Here is a 17,638-nt window from a genome sequence, read left to right as displayed (position 1 = left end):
TCAAGCTCAAAACTGCAGCAGGCGCCTTTTAAAGGACACTCTTTGCTAACCTTGATTCTAATCACTTTTGGAAATTGCTTATTTAAATATCTTAAGGCTATTAGAGGTCTTCAGAATGACAAGTCTGAAAAGTCACCTGGTGTGTCCTGGCTTAAGCAAAGAACACGCTGAGATGAGGAGAATGTCTCTAGTGTTTATTAAACTGCTATAGTAGAAAGAAAATCCTACCAAAGTGAAGGAGCGTGGGAAAACCTAGACAGATATACCCCCAAACTCAAGGCAGGTCTGTTCTGGGTTTCTTTGAATGACAGTTCAAAGCCGCTAAACTACGCATGCATTTTCCCCCCTGGATAGGGGCCCCCTCCTGCTCACCATCTGTACTCATAACATGGTGACTGTGTTTTTATTCCTGAACAAAAGAAAAATTAACTATAAGTTCAAGAACTTAAAGAACTTGAAATAAATGGCAAAAAGCCAAACAAGATTTTGAACTAAGAAAGTCATAAACAAATTAAGGGTCCAGACAAACTTGGAACACTGAAACTTTTACTATAAGATTTTAGAATTATATAAAATAAACAGCTTTTTTGTGAGAACCAAAATTATTTTGACTACCGCAAGTCATAACAGAGATAAGAGACGTTATGATTTAAATTGGATGCTGGAGGGGACTAAAATCCAGGCAAAAAAGAAAAAAAAACTTGCCTTTAGAATTGGGATTTACAAAATGATACAAAATACTATAACATCTGAAATATTAAAGGAGAACTTTGAAGAATGGGGCCAGAAATTAGTAGCCACAATATCATGATGTCTGCTTCTATCGATAGACTATGTCTAAAAGATGTTAATGAAGGAATGACAGATGTAAAACAAATTTTGTGTGATGCAGAAATAGTGGAATGAGAAATACTGGATTAAACAAATGTGTGGATTACAAAATAGACAAGGCATTCAAATTGGAAACACAAATGACAGGAAAAAGTGTGGGATACAAGATAGAGAAGAGCCAAGAGAATGCCTTGATAAGGACTTTTTACTGGATACACAACAGAAGTTGGTTAAGGTTTTGAAAATCAAAGAGGAAATACAAAAGACAAACCAAGACAATGCCATGGATAATGACTTTCCACTAGATTTAGAAAAGGGGACTGTTAAAGCCTCCAAGTCCTTGCAATGGGAAAAAGACAACATCTGGATGAATTAACAATCAAGACTGTTAGAAGTAAAAATAAGAAATACAAAGCTGGTTTGTTTGATCAAGGTTAAAACAAGACATGCTTTTATAAAGCTCTGATAACCCTTTAGGGATTTTTTGCTGAAACCAGGACTGAAAAGTTGATGATTTGTGGTTTTGCATATAGAAGGGATAAGTTATAGGAAGAAGAAATGTGTGTAACTTTATAGGGGGTGGAAAGCTATCAAATTTCTTTTTACTTCTTGTGATGAAGACTGGAAGTCACTTCTTCATGTATTTTTCTTTTTTTGTTATTCTACTTTTCTTTTACTATTTTTCATTTTCTTTCTTTGCACTTTTTATTTTCTATTTCTTTTTCTTTTTCTGAGTTTCATTTGTATTTGCTTTTACTATTGTATTTAAAATCTTAAATAAAAAATTAAAAGAAAAACAAAAGAAAAACAACAGAGGCAATGAGCCCCATTACTCCCACATACCACGTTAGGGGAGGACACCAGGTAAGGCATCTTCTTGGAAGGTAAGTGTGGCAGCAGTAACTACCTAACCACTGAAGCTAGGGCATGTAAACCTAGTAAATATAAAGTGCTGTTATATTTATCATATTATAGCAATAAGTACATGTTAGGTTGAATGGTAAAACAAAGGTTAAGCTAGAGCTCAGTTACAAAACATTACCTTGAAAAAAAACTGCTCTGCAGCATATGTGGAGTGCTTCCAAATAATTAATTAATACTACTTGCAGACATTCTGAAGAGTGAGGTTGAATGGGCCTTAAGAAGCATTGCTAATAACAAGGCAGCAGGAGACGACGGCATCCCAGCTGAACTGTTCAAAACCTTGCGAGATGATGCTGTCAAGGTAATGCATGCTATATGCCAGCAAATTTGGAAAACACAAGAATGGCCATCAGATTGGAAAAAATCAACTTATATCCCCATACCAAAAAAGGTTTAAGATTGGGAAAGGAGTGTGGCAGGGCTGTATACTCTCACCCTACCTATTCAACTTGTACGCAGAACACATCATGCGACATGCTGGGCTTGAGGAATCCAAGGCTGGAGTTAAAATCGCTGGAAGAAACATTAACAATCTCAGATATGCAGATGATACCACTTTGATGGCCGAAAGTGAAGAGGAACTGAGGAGCCTTATGATGAAGGTGAAAGAAGAAAGTGCAAAAGCTGGCTTGCAGTTAAACCTCAAAAAAACCAAGATTATGGCAACCAGCTTGATTGATAACTGGCAAATAGAGGGAGAAAATGTAGAAGCAGTGAAAGACTTTGTATTTCTAGGTGCAAAGATTACTGCAGATGCTGACTGCAGTCAGGAAATCAGAAGACGCTTAACCCTTGGGAGAAGAGCAATGACCAATCTCGATAAAATAGTTAAGAGCAGAGACATCACACTGACAACAAAGGTCCGCATAGTTAAAGCAATGGTGTTCCCCGTAGTAACATATGGCTGCGAGAGCTGGACCATAAGGAAGGCTGAGAGAAGGAAGATCGATGCTTTTGAACTGTGGTGTTGGAGGAAAATTCTGAGAGTGCCTTGGACTGCAAGAAGATCAAACCAGTCCATCCTCCAGGAAATAAAGCCAGACTGCTCACTTGAGGGAATGATATTAAAGGCAAAACTGAAATACTGATGCTAGGGAGAGTGGAGGGCAAAAGGAAGAGGGGCCCACCAAGGGCAAGGTGGATGGATGATATTCTAGAGGTGACGGACTTGTCCCTGGGGGAGCTGGGGGTGTTGACGACCAACAGGAAGCTCTGGCGTGGGCTGGTCCATGAAGTCACGAAGAGTCAGAAGCGACTAAACAAATAAACAACAAACTACTAGCAGCCTGTACTCTTCTCTCATTAGGACAAAGGGGCTTCTGGACTGCATGAGAAGCCTGAACCATAGAAATTTATTTTCATAATAGAGTTCTGTGCAAAGATGGTCATGCACTAAATAGATCCAATAAAGAAGTGACCATATGCCAGTACTTTAATATTGGTGGTCTAACTATGGCATCTCCCAGAATAATCGTAATTTCTTTCATTGGGCCAGGAGCATGGTGATTTTCCAAAATTTTGTTACTGAGTAAGAACGAATAATGTTTAGCGTTGTTAACGGAATGAGACAAACCAAGACTGCTCAGAAAAAGACTACTTACCTGCTCATTTGTGAGTGCCTGCAACTTTTGCACTTCTGCTTTCAGAGACATGTTAATATTCTGGACGACCTGGAGAGGGGAGAATGAGCATACCTAATTCTTGATTCTTCAGTCTACTATTTAGCACACTGGGTTAATATCAAAAGCTTTTCTGTGTGATTTCAAAAAGGCTAATGAAGGTGGAAATCAGCACAGCAGACCACATGGGCAATTTGTACTACAGAGACTGTGAAACTGACTTACCTGCTCTGAAGCCAGATTTACAAATGCAGAAGAATGAAATGGGAGAGTGGACTGTCATTTCAGACTGCAGCCCCCTTGCACTGAAATAAGACACCCCAAACACTCTGCAGCTACAAAACTAGACTTTCAGGCAACAACTTTGAATTTTGTTGGATCTGTTTGCACTACTGAATTTGCAGAGAACTGCTCTGCATTTTGGAGAACAAAGAATGGTATTTCTTCTCTGAATCTGGATCAGATCCAAGAGTGAGGCATTTACAGCATGATGAGATGAAAAGAAAAATGTTTGGAGTTTAAACTGGCCTGTGGTAGGCTCAGAAGATTTCTGAAGAAAAGTGGCTTTATCTTTCAGGATTATGCTAACAATCTCCCACCCCCTGTTCATGTAAACTTGTGTCAGGGCCTATCTTACCCATCTGTACTCATGTAAAGAAACAATTTACTAAATGAATACTCCCTCCTCCATTAAGGTATTTAAAAACACTCTTAAATCTAAATATTAAGCATTCCCTTCCCATCCATACAATATAATTTAGCTCTTTGAGGCTTAGGAAGAGAAACTCCTGTAGTTGTAGAGTAATTTGCAGTAGCTGGGAACTACTCTGAAGATGACTGCGCCTTCTAAGAGCTACTGTATCTCCTAAACTGCTGAAGTTTGTATTAATAGAAGAGAATATAGGTAGCTCAGGGTTGAACTGTGGAGTCCTTGGTGCTCTCTGAGCTCAAAAAACTCCACCAAAGTTTTTACTGCCTTCATTATGGGTGCCTTCACGCTTGCACAGGCGTGTCCCTTCCCTTGAAGGCAAGAAAGTAGAAGGTACTGAAGACACAGAACTGAAATAGAGCAAGGAAAGAGAAGAGGCAGTGGTCTTCAATGATCTGATGAGCAGTGCCCCATTGATAAATGCATGTATAGGGAGATAGAGAAGAAAGGTAAAATCAAGGTAACTGCTATCATTGAGATTAGACAAGGAAGAGGAAGAGGTCAGCCCATTTCTTGTTTACGTGAAATACCAGTTGAAGCGAATGAAATATGAACCACAGCACCAGCAGCAGCTGCAACCACCTAACCAGCACAATGTAAGTGCTGCTATTATTTATTTCCACAACTGAAAGGTAACTCACTCCACCTTTTCCCAAATAATATTTCATTGTACCATTAGATCCTCTTCCTTGCTGGTTAGCTTGAGTCGTTCATTGGCTAAAGACTCCTCAGCTTGACTTATTTGCTGGTCTTTTTCTGCAACTCTGTAACCAAAAAAAAAAAAAAACTATTAGTGGTCTGTAGTAGCCTTCATAGAAGGTAGGGACAATATTCTCTTAGAACTGTTGCAACTGATTGTTCTATTATTATTTTAGAATACACAATGGACACCATGCGAAATGCATTCTTGAAGTTTCCTATTATACTCTACTCATAATTCTGCAGATCAGCTGTATTAACTTGGGGTGGAGGGGAAAGGAGTAATATAGCAACTAGCACGAACATGTATAACATGTATATGCCTTCCAGGAAGTAACATCAGACCTTAATTTCAAGATATGGTCATTTAAAGAGTGCTTTAGAATCACCTAGCAATAATGTACGATTTAATGGAAGAAGGAAGAGAATAATTCCACTATTGTCACCCACTTGTGTTCAAGACAGCGCTTCATTATTGGGGATTTCATACAATACTTAAAAAAACAACAATAGAATCTTACTGAAGTTAGAATAGAAAGTGAACACGTTGCCACAGTTCCCAACCAGTACATGATTTATTTCCTTATGCTGAGTTGTGGACTGAAACTGTGGCATCAGAGAGTCTGAAGTTCAATATATATTACAGGATTCAGGATGTTGTTTTTGTTCTTCTCTCTGCTTCTGACCTTTGACCTTTCTGGTCTGATGTAGAGGACAAAAACCAAGCCAGGTGGGAGCATTTAGTCCTATATGACTTAAGTTTTCTTTTGAATTGCCTGGCCTTAGCAATGGTAAATCAGGGCCACTGCATTGCCTAACCACAGTCTTATCAGTTTAACATTAACTATTATACCAAGGGAGATAATAGCATTACTGCCCCACCCCAAAAAAAATCAAGAAAGGGAACTGATAGAAAGAGGGGGAGGAGAAACTGTTGAAGAACTGTGATTGGGAATGACAGAAAATAGCTCAGGGGTAGACTACATACTTTATTTTGAATTTCATTCAAAATTTATTTATCTATCTATCTATCTAATTTGTCCCCACCCATCTCCTCCCATCGGGTGACTCTGGGTGGTTTACAACAATCGATTAAAAACAACTATCATAAAATACACAATATAAAAATACAGTAATAAATAATATAAATAAAAGTAAAGATAAAAAGTTCAAGTGGCGAAAGGATCTAAAACAGTCCAAGTGTGGGAGGAGAGGTCTATAGCAACCATCCCCATGTAGCTCTATTCCCCTCTCCACCCCAAGCGAGGCGGCAGAACCAGGTCTTCAGACTCCTCCGAAAGGCCAGGAGCGATGGGGCCAATCTCACCTCCGGGGGCAGCATGTTCCACAGGGCGGGAGCTACTGCAGAGAAGGCCTGCTTCCTGGACCCTGCCAGGTGGAATTCACTTACCGACGGGGTCTGCAACATGCCCTCTCTGCATGATTGGGTGGGACGGGTTGATGTAACAGGGAAGAGGCGGTCCCTCAGGTAGCCTGGCCCCATGCCATGTAGGGCTTTAAAGGTGATAACCAACACCTTGATTTGGACCCGGAAGCAAACTGGTACCCAATGCAGCTCGCGCAGCAGCAGTGTTACATGTGCCCTTCTGGGGGCACCAAAAACAGCTCACGTGGCTGCATTCTGGACCAGCTGAAGCTTCCAGATACTTTTCAAGGGTAGCCCCATGTAGAGAGCATTACAATAGTCTAAAGGGCATGAGTGACTGTTTGAAAATACTGCTATACTGCCTTTCAAGAGAACTTCCAGGAGAGTTTGCAAAATTTCCTTCCATACAGAAAGTCCCAGAATCAATTGTAAATCTCTTCAGAGAACTGGGAAGTTCTGACCTGCTGGGTTAGGGTTCAGGAGTTCAAAAATAGTCACAGAAACTAAAGCTACTAGAAGTGTGTTTCTTCAAAACATAGGCAAAGCTTCTTTTCCTGTATCCCACACATGAAGCCACACAGCTACACATTGAATCATACACAATGCTGTTTCATTATAATGTGTTAAAAACAAGGAGGGGACAACAGCAATTCTTCTCCTAAAACAACATAAAATACAATGCCCTGAAAACTTTAAACCTAAAAGGGAAATCCTTAGGAAGATGTCTGTAACTTCTAAGGGGAATTTGTTACAATAGAGGGTAAAAATATTGACAATTACTGTATTTCCTCCAACAAAATCTCTTTAATATGCCCTCATACTTTTTACATATACAAGGAAGTAATAAGCACAGAAGCAATAGGATGTCTGGCTGTACATGTGGAAAATACTTACACTTTATGCAATTCTTCGGCAAGGGCTGAAGCTGAATTCTGAAAGACAGAAGAAAAAATGGGAAAATTACATTCTGAATGAATGCATGAAAGAATAAAAGGTTTAAAGCTCTACTAAGTGAGGAGAACACTAATTCTTCCTCAGCGTTAAGGATTTTGTTTCATTAATGCTTAAGGTGTTACGCTAGAACCAAGGAGACCCAGGTTCAAGGTCCTGGAGAAAAGGTTAATAGAAATCTAACAAATAAAAGAAATAATTAATGGGGGAGGGAGCATACCAGTGAAAACGTAACTGCAGGGATGTACAAACTAACACGTTACTTGAGGAGAATGACCCACTGCTACCATCGTATTCATCTGCACTCTCTTTCTCTAACAGCAATTGCTGTGCCTCTTACCCTCAAGCTATCAAGCTAGGCACCTTATAGTCACCGCTTGGAAGGAATCCTGAAAGCAAGGTGCAAGGTAGCAACTGCAGCTTTCTGTGCAAGTGCACAGTATGGCCATATTATAATCTGTGACTCACAGAACTCCCGTGGAATGATGTGCACAGAGCAGTAACCTGCCCCAGCAAGCTGCACACCTGAAGCCCAAGGAAAGAGCAGCACAGAGGAGAGGGGAAAGACTGACTCCAATGTAGTTATGGCCACCTGCTCTAGTCTGATAGCCACTGTGTCTAACAGCAGGGCCTGCCACATATACCTGGACCGCCATCTGTGAATGGAACTTCTGAAGCTGGGCTTTCAAAGCCTCATTCTGTTCCATCAGCTCCTTTAAGAAAAAGGAAATACAAACAGTCAAATATTTTGCTCTAAATTGGCAGTGTGCATGAACACAATTATATTTTTACACAATTCTGCTACTAAAATTATTCACCCTGGAAAAAAACCACAAAGTCGTTCCATGCTGTCTCATGGGGAGATTATAGAAACATCAACATCCCTGAGATTATCACGGGAAGTCTTAATTCACTCAGAGAAACTTACATACACATCACTGTTATTCAGGACTGCCTTTGGAGCCATTTCCTAGGGTCCACTATCCAATTTCCAAAATTTATTACACACACACTAGGACCACAAAGTCAGGATAAAACAGGATTTGTGCAGCCATGCAGATTTCTACTATATGTAGCAAAACCCAGATGACACCTGACCAATTGAACCCCAGTGAAATATATTCACTTTCACATTTTAGCATTGAGCCTCAGGGTAAATTGGTTATTATCAAATTATCAACCTTATTCAAGATGTTGGTTATCACCTTTAAAGCCCTACATGGCATGGGGCCAGGTTACCTGACGGACCACCTCCTCCCCATTACATCAGCCCAGCCCACCCAATCATGCAGAGAGGGCATGCTGCGGACCCCGTCTGTAAGACAACTCCATTTGGCAGGGTCCAGGAAGCAGGCCTTCTCTGCAGTAGCTCCCGCCCTGTGGAACATGCTGCCCCCAGAGGTGAGGCGGGCCCCATCGCTCCTGGCCTTCCAGAGGAGTCTGAAGACCTGGTTCTGCTGCCTCGCTTGGGGCGGAGAAGGGAACAGATCTACATGGGGATGGCTGCTATAGACTCCTCCTCCCACACTTGGACTGTTTTAGATTCTCCTGCCACTTGGATTTTTTTACTTTTTTACTCTTATATATATTTATTTATTAGAGTAATTTTATATTTACATATTTTATTTATTGTATGGTTGTTTTAATTATTGTAAACCCCCCCCCCCGAGTCCCCCAATGGGAGGAGATGGGCAGGGACAAAATAGATAGATGGATGGATGGATGGATGAACGAACCAGATCCCTCAACACTGATGTAGTATTAAAAAAATCAAAATACTAAAGGAAGGTCAGTAAACACGATCACACAGAATATCATACCTGCACTTGTCTCTGGATAGAATCCTCAGTTGTGACCCTCTTTTGTTCGGTTTCCATTAACTGCATCATCCTTTGTTCCAGCTGTTGTTTTGAGACCATTGTATCAGTAAGCTTGCTGCGCAGGCTCTGGATTTCATTATCTTTAGCCGCAAGTTTATTCTGCACATCTATCACAAGAAGCAAACATTTACTGCTGCTAATTATTTGGGGGGAGCTTCTTACCCATTGTCAGATATGTCTGTGTCTGTGTGAGTGGTCACCTTGAATTATATGGAAATGCAGGACATAAATATTTTAAGACATACAGAAAAAGTGAGACTGATGTAGGGATGATCTGGCTCAGAATATAAGCAGCACAGTCTCAGCAGGAGATCACCTCTCTGGAGAATAGGGACAGAAAGCGCATCACTCTCTCACATTACCAAGAACAAACTATTACACATTATGGGATGTAATCAGTGGTGGCTCTATTCTCTCAGAAAGCATTTCTGTTCGCCAAGGTAGCTGAATTTTCAGTCACCTCTCCCTACAGATGGCATGGGGACACAGGAAGGCTGCAGTAGGTAGAAAGGAAACCAGCAAAAATTAGATGCCTTGTTTTGAACAATGTCAGAATTGTATTGGAAATTCCATATTCCTCACAACACACAAAGGCCTTTAAAGAAACCAGTTTTCATCCCACTGATAAAAAGTGAGGAATAATATTTGGTAGCAAGGAATATTTTGAATGCACCTTGTTGGGCAGCCTCATGTTCTGCTGTCCGTTTCCTGAGATAGCTTTGCATTTCCTCCCATCTTCGTTCAGCTTCCTGTTGCTGTCCCTTGATGTTTAAAGGAAAGGAAAAGAATAAACATGACTGACTGCATCACTCCCAAATCTTAAAAGAAAAGTCAAATGCTTCTTGTTCTTGATAGTTTTGAGCCATACTCAGGTGCAAGCATTTAAAAAGCAGATCCCTCAAATACTTATGTGACATGGAGTGGAACAAATAATTCAAGACTGATCCTAAAAAAGGTGGAATAAAAATCTTGTAACAGTAATAATAAAAAGGGAAGGTGTGAATATATCCCAGTGTTTTTCAACCTCACCAATTTTAAGGTGTGAACTTCAACTCCCAGAATTCCCATGACAGCATGCTGGCTGTGTAATTCTGGGAGTTGAAGTCCACACATCTTAAAATTGCTGAGGTTGAGAAACTGACATATCCCCATACGCAATTACATTTTAATGCAAATTGGCTTAATCCAAACAAGCAAGCAGATCACCATGTTTGCAGTTCCATGCACTTCTGAATCCCAATAAAAGTCACAGTAGCAATCTAAGTTTAGAGACTGAATCTTGAATTATATTACAAACCTACAAGTCAAGCACTACTCTCTGCAGTCAGGACAGGGACTGATCCACTGTTAACATCACAAGGAAACAAGAACAAAGCAATAGAGAGAGTCCAGACCACTAAATCAGTTTACTGAGAGAGCTATTCCATTTTTATAGTGTAACCAGCCAGTCATCCAGGATTCTTTCTCTGCCAATCTGCAAGTATATATGCATTTGGACATGAATATGAAATTATCCCAGAAGAAGGACTATGCAACTTCATAAATATTATTATAAGAATACTGTTGGTGTGCTTTTTATTCATAAAAATACTGCTTCCAGGGAATCTTCTTGGTGCAAAAATGAATGTCATTCTGAGGCCAAGCAAATATCTGCTTATTCTCCCAGGAATATCCAGATCATTAAAGCACTACATTTAAATTATCTTTTTTTTTATCCGCTCCTTAAAAGCCACTTTATTGATTTGTGTTATTTTTTACATCACTTGTATTCATTTATTGTGAACTGATTTAAGAACAAGTGTTGAAGGGATATAATGTAGATTTTATTTTAAAATAATACCTAAAATAGTATTTCTAATCTGGCTAGTACCACTTAGAAAACACAGGTCACTTACATAGCTTGGTCTAACAAAGTTGCTCTTGGATGCCAACTCTATGCCCAATCAAATACAATTACGAGGGATCCTTTTAGAATGGCTGCAACATATACTCTGGCAATAAAAGGCGAGTTTATAACTTGTTGGGAATGATTGTATGTACAGGTCATAATGTTTCTGTAGCTGGTAACTCATTAAAAGAAGAGTTCACAATTACTGTGTATTCTATTTGAACTAGTAGCATATTGCTTGCCTATGCATCTCCTTTGGGGGTCAAATCGCCCTTTGCAGATTTTTTACATAATCCTGAAATACAGTGTTGCAATGATGAAAAACAGTGAAAAGATGGCAGAAAATATAGTTTGGAAGCATGGCAAATCAATAGTATAATAGAACTGCCACTTTCACCTTTCCTGAAGGTGAAAAGTCATTCCAGGGCCTCTCTAACAGTAATTTCTCAGTAACGTTGTGAGATACAGTTTATATATTCTTGCTGTACACATAAATAAGGGCTGCAAGAAGTAATAAACAGGTAGCAACTTGCTGGCAACAAGGGATGTGCAGGTATTCGGAAACAAAACAGGATAGGTAGTTTGGATTTGGCATGGCTGTGCTTACCATACCTGTCAGTGGCACCATAAAGAAGCCACACCTTCTCTGGATCTCACACAACCAAGAAATTACAAAGCTTCATTAAGGTGCTGCTGACAAGGACTGTGTCCAGGATGATTCCAAAGCACCTTTCCCACTTTGGATCCAAATACTGCAGACTTCTATTGGCAATCACTGAACTACAGGGACTGCAAAACCACATTTCCTCTCAGCAGTTCTGGATGCGTCTGATTTGCATGTTTGTGGGCAGAGGATTTGCCACAAGTAGGAAAACAAGTTGATACTCACCTTTAACTGATTGATGGCTTGTTCTGCGTTTTTCTTCAGGAGCTCCTCTTGCTGCAGTTTGTTACTCTTTTCTGTCAGCTCGTTCACAAGTCTAGCACAATCTTGACGCAATTTGTTGAGCTCTGAAGACTGCCTAGATACAAACACAAAAGGATGGTTTTCACAATGTTGGCAATGTGAATGAAACACATTTGCACAGAAGGCCAAGCTGCAGTCAACATGACTGAAGGTATGATCATATTTCAAGCACTTATGAAAACTATTCAAAAATATAATAAGACTATGTTGCCGGAACAGGCCAGCACCTTAGCTGGGCCAGCTATGTTTCCTCAAAAATAAAATTCAGTTTCCTAGTTAGCAAGCAAAGAATCAAGGGAAGCAACACTTGGTTGAATTTTACTCTTCTCACATGTACAGACTCTAAAATGCAAAGACAACTAATGAAAATTTACCTCTGGCCCCAAAAGTCTACTAGACACAAAATCTCCAAATTAGCATCCAACATTCATTGACATGGTAGATATGCATTTTGAACATAGAAGGCCCCAGCAAATAACTTCAACACAAAGTTGCAGGAAAAATCATACAAGCACAGCAACAAATGTATAGTTAACACACATTGGTTCTACCTAGTCAAATATAACTCCTACCTTGAAAATCCAAACCAATGCTTGAATTATACAGGCTGACTCCCCAGACTAGAAAAAGCAATTATTAGGATAAAAATAGGGAGAAGAGTTGGCCAAAATGCTATAGGATGTGTATACGAATTTATAAAGTATTGCTTCTTGTCCTATTTAGAGGCAGAAATTCTTCCAGACTTGGTTTGTCACTGGACTGCAGAACAGAATGGGATAAATTCCCATGTAAGTATCTCCACAGTTGAAAGACTAAAACCAATGACAATAGTGAGCTCTCTTCTTATCATTATCAGCAAACCTCATGATCTTCCCGACATTTTGATAGCAATAATAAGAATACTCAAATTTACAACAACAACAAAAACAGAACTTGCTTTCTTTAATAGAAGTAGAAATATATCCATTGTTACATCCAAAGAATATAAAATGATATGAACACTACCTTTTTCTCAGTACCTCTGAATCCCTCAGTGCATTGCAATGGATCTAACAGAAGTACACAGCTAAGATAAAAAAGATAAGAGTCTCCTTCAAGCTGAACTTGACTCCCAGTGATTTCCTGGAAACAGTACAAGCGGTTCACCTAACCTACAAAATCACATTATGCATGTCCACAATAATAAAGACATCCTGATTGTAAAAGCTTCATAATAAGAAAAAAACAATTTCAGGTTCAAGACCACAAGATAGATGTTTTAACAAAATGACCACAGTGGCGTACTTGCTTTCCATTTGGTTTGTGGAAGTACTGACAGCATCTCTCAAGATACCATTCTCCTGCTTCAGGCGACTGATCTCTGCCTCCATCTGTTCACGAAGCTGTTGAAACTACAACAAGGAAAATATTATTGTATTCCTTTAAGATAACCACTCTATAATTTCTGTTGTTCCATATAAAACACAGAGAACTATTGAATCCTAATCCAGACTGTGGTCTATTTTAACTTTATTTCTTCAAGATTTTGAGAAGACGCCATCACCAGATTTGGTCCCCAAGATTATTTCCTAACAACACATCTAAGAATTTTGAACCTAACCACTTGATGCATCCATACTGACACTTCCCCAGTTTTAGCTCCTGCAACAGAATTAAAATGTAAGGTAAGGCTTCTTTAGTTTTTATGTTTTATATTTTTAATTTTAATTGATTTAATTAGTGATACGCTGCCAGAAGATTTTATAGGGCATAGTTATTTATTTTCTCTATTGTAAAATGGCCACCTGGTTGATATTGTAATATTCCCTTAGAGTTTGAATTGCCTAGGTTTTAATGTACTTCCTTTGTATTTTTGTACATTCTAATTTAATTAGTGTTTCCTTATTATGTTCCATGGGAAGTTTTTAACTGCAATTTAAATTATTATTCTTGGTTTGGTATTGTTATAAGGGAAGGGCAACATTTAGGAAAAATTCTACTTTAAGTCTTCAAAACCTGCAGTGAAATATTGATACAAACTGAAAAAGACTGCAGAAATCTAAATCCTAGTCAAACTTGAAATTCATATAAGTTTTTCAAAGCATGGGCACTATCACGCTCTTCCATGTCCTTCCAATAGTCCTATCGGTGCTTCAGGAACAAAGCTGATATTCAAACAGGCAGTGACTATTGATCAGCTTAGGACTATTTGCCATGCAATACTGATTCTGATATTTAGGAGGTATATACATGTGACAGTCATGACTAATGAAACTTCAAGATATGGGAAAGCAAGAATATAGGGAATTTCTATTGATGCGTGTCCTTTACAACTCATTTTCTCTGTCCTTCAGCACTGTGCAGAAGAACAGTTACACAATAATTCAGGTTTGCTTAAAACATTTATTTAGCCACATATCTGCAATATCTTGGCATGAAAGAAGGAAAGTCTGCTCTGTACAAAAGCTCAGCAGATGGTCTAGAGAAACTTCCTAAGGATGTTTCAGGATTTTGTTCAGTCTGCATTTTTAAGAGAACAAATCTGAATCGCTCTTACTAGAGAAACAGAGAGCCTAGGCCTACTTATAATTTGGTACAGGTTCTGACTGCTACAAAAAATTATTTTTTTTAAATCAATTTGTTAGCCACTCAAAGGAAATGTTTGGTGGTGTACAAAACAAAACATCTTATGAAAACATGCATTTTAAAATGATATAAAGCTGTATACGTTAAAAAAATAAACACCAGCTGGTTCATGTTACATGGGACAGAGAAGAGGTATGAACAAAGAGAAATGAAATATGCATCAAAGGGATGTAAGGCGTGCTCTCATCCTAAAGCACCTGCATAATCAAGCCACATGGGATGAGAGGTTTTGACTGTACCTTCATTTTCATCTGCTGGGTTTCTTGGTAGCCTACATGGATTTTGTTTTGGAAAACTCCATGCTCTTTTTCCAGTGTGTTAACTCGCTCTCTCATCTTTGCCATAACCAAACTGCTTCTTTCTTTCTCTGAAATCAGTTCCTAGGACCAAATCAAAGGGTATCTCTTTTGAATATTCTGCCTTATTCTGAGGCCCATGGCCAGTGTCCAAATAACCCATTTACACTTTTACACAAAGCATGGGGATGCAGTCCCTTATCTTGTTTTCTAAGAATTCCTCAGAGCATCTGCAAGGCCGAGAAGGCATTCTTGGAAACAAGGAACAGACCTAGGGTTTGCATTTTGTTCTGCAGCACTTAAGCTTCCCTTTTATTTCCTTGTAATTAAAAGAATCTTAAAAAATAAAATCAGTAGGACATGGGAACTGACAGGTGCCAAGGGGAGCATATGCAGACATAAGGCTACCCACAGGTGCTTCAGTGGGCTCCCACACTTTAAAGATTATGAGACGTGAAGGCAGCTCACAGCAGGGAAGCAGAAAGAGTGAAAAAGGAGTTGAAAGATAGCTGGGCAGGGGGGTTGGAGAGGAGAGACCATTAAGTACGCTTCCATGATGGATTTGCCCCACACTGTCTTCACATCTGAAATGTTTCCTACTGAACAGATTAAAAAAGGGCACCAGGCTAGAAACCAGGAGGCTGTGAGTTCTAGTCCCCCCTTAGGCATGAAAGCTGGCTGGGTGACTTTGGACCAGTCACTCTCTCTCAGCCCAATCCACCTCATGGGGTTGTTATTGTGGGGAAAATAGGAGGAGGAAGGAGTATTAGGTATGTTCGTCATCTTGAGTTATTTATAAAAATAATAAAGGTGGGATAAAAATTCAAAAAAAAAACCAACCCTGTTTTTATCAAAGTGGTATAAATGACACATTTAGCTGTGTTTCTATGAGTAATTGTTTCTCCCTGTACATCTGACTATACTGGTAATGGTACATTTATTTATTCTGGGATTCATGGTACCTGGGAGAGCTGTTTGCATTGTTCCTTTGCAACAGCACCTTCTTCTTTCGCTGCCATAAGCAGTTTATCCTTTTCTTGCAGCTGATGGAGCACCATAGCTGAGTCTCCTTTACTTGCCTGCACAAGGAACACAAAATGATGAAGTTAAGAAGAGACTAAGGACCAGATCACATGTCACAATAAATCAGTTTAACACAACAAGAACAAGCTGCGGCAAATCAGAATCACGTTCCTGCCACCCATTCTCCTCCTCTAGTTTATTTCCCAACATGCATTACGTCACTGTTATACTTAAACCCTAGATTGGTTAATATTAATGATTACATGCAGCAACAGCTTCAGAACCCATGATTTTGTTAAAATGAACCATAACTCATCGATTTGGAAGGCCAAACAATGAAGCAGGGATGTCAGCTGTACTTCTTCCTGTCGTTACTCATCATTCATCAGGATTTCCAAACCAGCTTAAAAAACTCTCCTATTGAGCATGGAGTAAATACTATTATATTCACTTGGTATGCATGGGAAATGTTTTAGGGATGCATTAAGTAAGGAGCAGAATCTAATTCAAGAACAAAAAGAATTGGCCAGATTGGACCAGAGCAGGATATCCCCTGAAAGAGCAAACACTGCTGGGAAATAACTAATTAGAAAGTGGCACAGAAGCCTCAGTGATTCCCAGTACCCACATGCTTTCTTTAAAAGCAGCTGCACATGGTACAAGACCCAAGATGTGCCTTTGTAATAAAACAAATGAATTTGTTGAGTATTCTGCTCAAGAACAGAATTTCTAACAACCAGCATCCAAAAAATGTATCTTACGTGGTGCAGGAACAAAATGGTAACATTATTTGTATTTAGAAGATTTTAAAGCTTTCCTCAATAAATGTATTGATCTGGTGTTCAAAGAAAGAAAATCCAGATTCATCAAGGTATTTAACTGGATGGTAAGCAAACGCAAAAGCCTATTTTCTAATCCAATGTTAGCCTCAAAGCACCACTTACCTTCTGCAGAACCTCCTGTATGACATTAGATTTCTCCTTCAATAACTCCACCACATTCATGGCCTCCTCTTCTGTGAATATCATGTTCTTCATAACCAAAATAAAATCCTTAAATTTCACCTCTGCATTTTCTATAATCAAACCAACAACAACAGTTATAACAAGAAAGCAATATATTTTTACGGTAAGAATAGAAAAAGAAAAATCTTAAGCTTACAGCTCAAGTAAGGGAAATGTTTCTAATTTGCCTGGGCAAATCGCACACTGCAAAGAAAAATGCCTTGTTTAAGATTGGAAGACGGTATCTTCTCCCAAATAATTGAGAATTAGAAACACCTTTAAAGATTAGTCTGAAGATTAGTTATTACTTGGGCAGGACTGCTTGTCTGGTGAATTTTAAAACTGTTTGTATCACCTGAACAGGACTTTTCTCCCTTTTCTTTCCTGTCACCTCTTCCCACCTTATCTCATTCCAATTTTGTTCATCAATTTCCTTTCCCTTCCCTTCAATTTCTGGTGCAGCTTGTCCTGTCCTCCCGTTCGCCTTGTTTTGTTTTGTTTTGCTGTTGCTCCAGGAAAGATGGAAGGGAATTAGTGTGTATATGTGCATACTGTAGCCAGATCTAGGTTCAAATACACACCATGTTTCATGGCAGTGCTATTTCTTCATAGGCAACTCTGACCAGTGATGTACTCTTCTTGCTCCTTACAGTAATCAAACTAGATTCAAGCATGTTGTATATGGTCTGAGGCATGGAAACTAGTGTGTGTGTGTGTGTCTGTGTGTCTGTGTGTCTGTGTGTCTGTGTGTGTGTGTGTGTGAGAGAGAGAGAGAGAGAGAGAGATTGCGTATAGGGAGTAAAGGGGACTGGGACTCTGTTAATTAAATGCAAAA

General features: G+C 39.2%; 1 protein-coding gene across 6 annotated transcripts in view; it reads right to left on the bottom strand.

The window, feature by feature from the left end:
* The window catches only part of KTN1 (kinectin 1), an 87,438-nt gene that overhangs the window by 46,785 nt on the left and 23,015 nt on the right, over positions 1-17,638 (bottom strand). For all 6 annotated transcript variants that reach the window (XM_063290481.1, XM_063290485.1, XM_063290486.1 and 3 more), the window contains exons 5-15: positions 16,744-16,874; positions 15,739-15,855; positions 14,720-14,860; positions 13,140-13,246; positions 11,778-11,910; positions 9,674-9,761; positions 8,941-9,107; positions 7,765-7,833; positions 7,064-7,101; positions 4,757-4,847; positions 3,357-3,425 (exon numbers count right to left, since the gene is read on the bottom strand). In XM_063290481.1, the coding sequence (XP_063146551.1) occupies positions 3,357-3,425; positions 4,757-4,847; positions 7,064-7,101; positions 7,765-7,833; positions 8,941-9,107; positions 9,674-9,761; positions 11,778-11,910; positions 13,140-13,246; positions 14,720-14,860; positions 15,739-15,855; positions 16,744-16,874 (1,151 nt within the window). The remainder of the gene's footprint in view (positions 1-3,356; positions 3,426-4,756; positions 4,848-7,063; positions 7,102-7,764; positions 7,834-8,940; positions 9,108-9,673; positions 9,762-11,777; positions 11,911-13,139; positions 13,247-14,719; positions 14,861-15,738; positions 15,856-16,743; positions 16,875-17,638) is intronic.

The sequence above is a fragment of the Candoia aspera genome, chromosome 1 (assembly GCF_035149785.1).
Source record: "Candoia aspera isolate rCanAsp1 chromosome 1, rCanAsp1.hap2, whole genome shotgun sequence".
NCBI classification, from domain to species: Eukaryota; Metazoa; Chordata; class Lepidosauria; order Squamata; family Boidae; genus Candoia; species Candoia aspera.
Note: the sequence above shows the minus strand (reverse complement) of the source record. Positions and strands in the feature narration are given on the sequence as shown.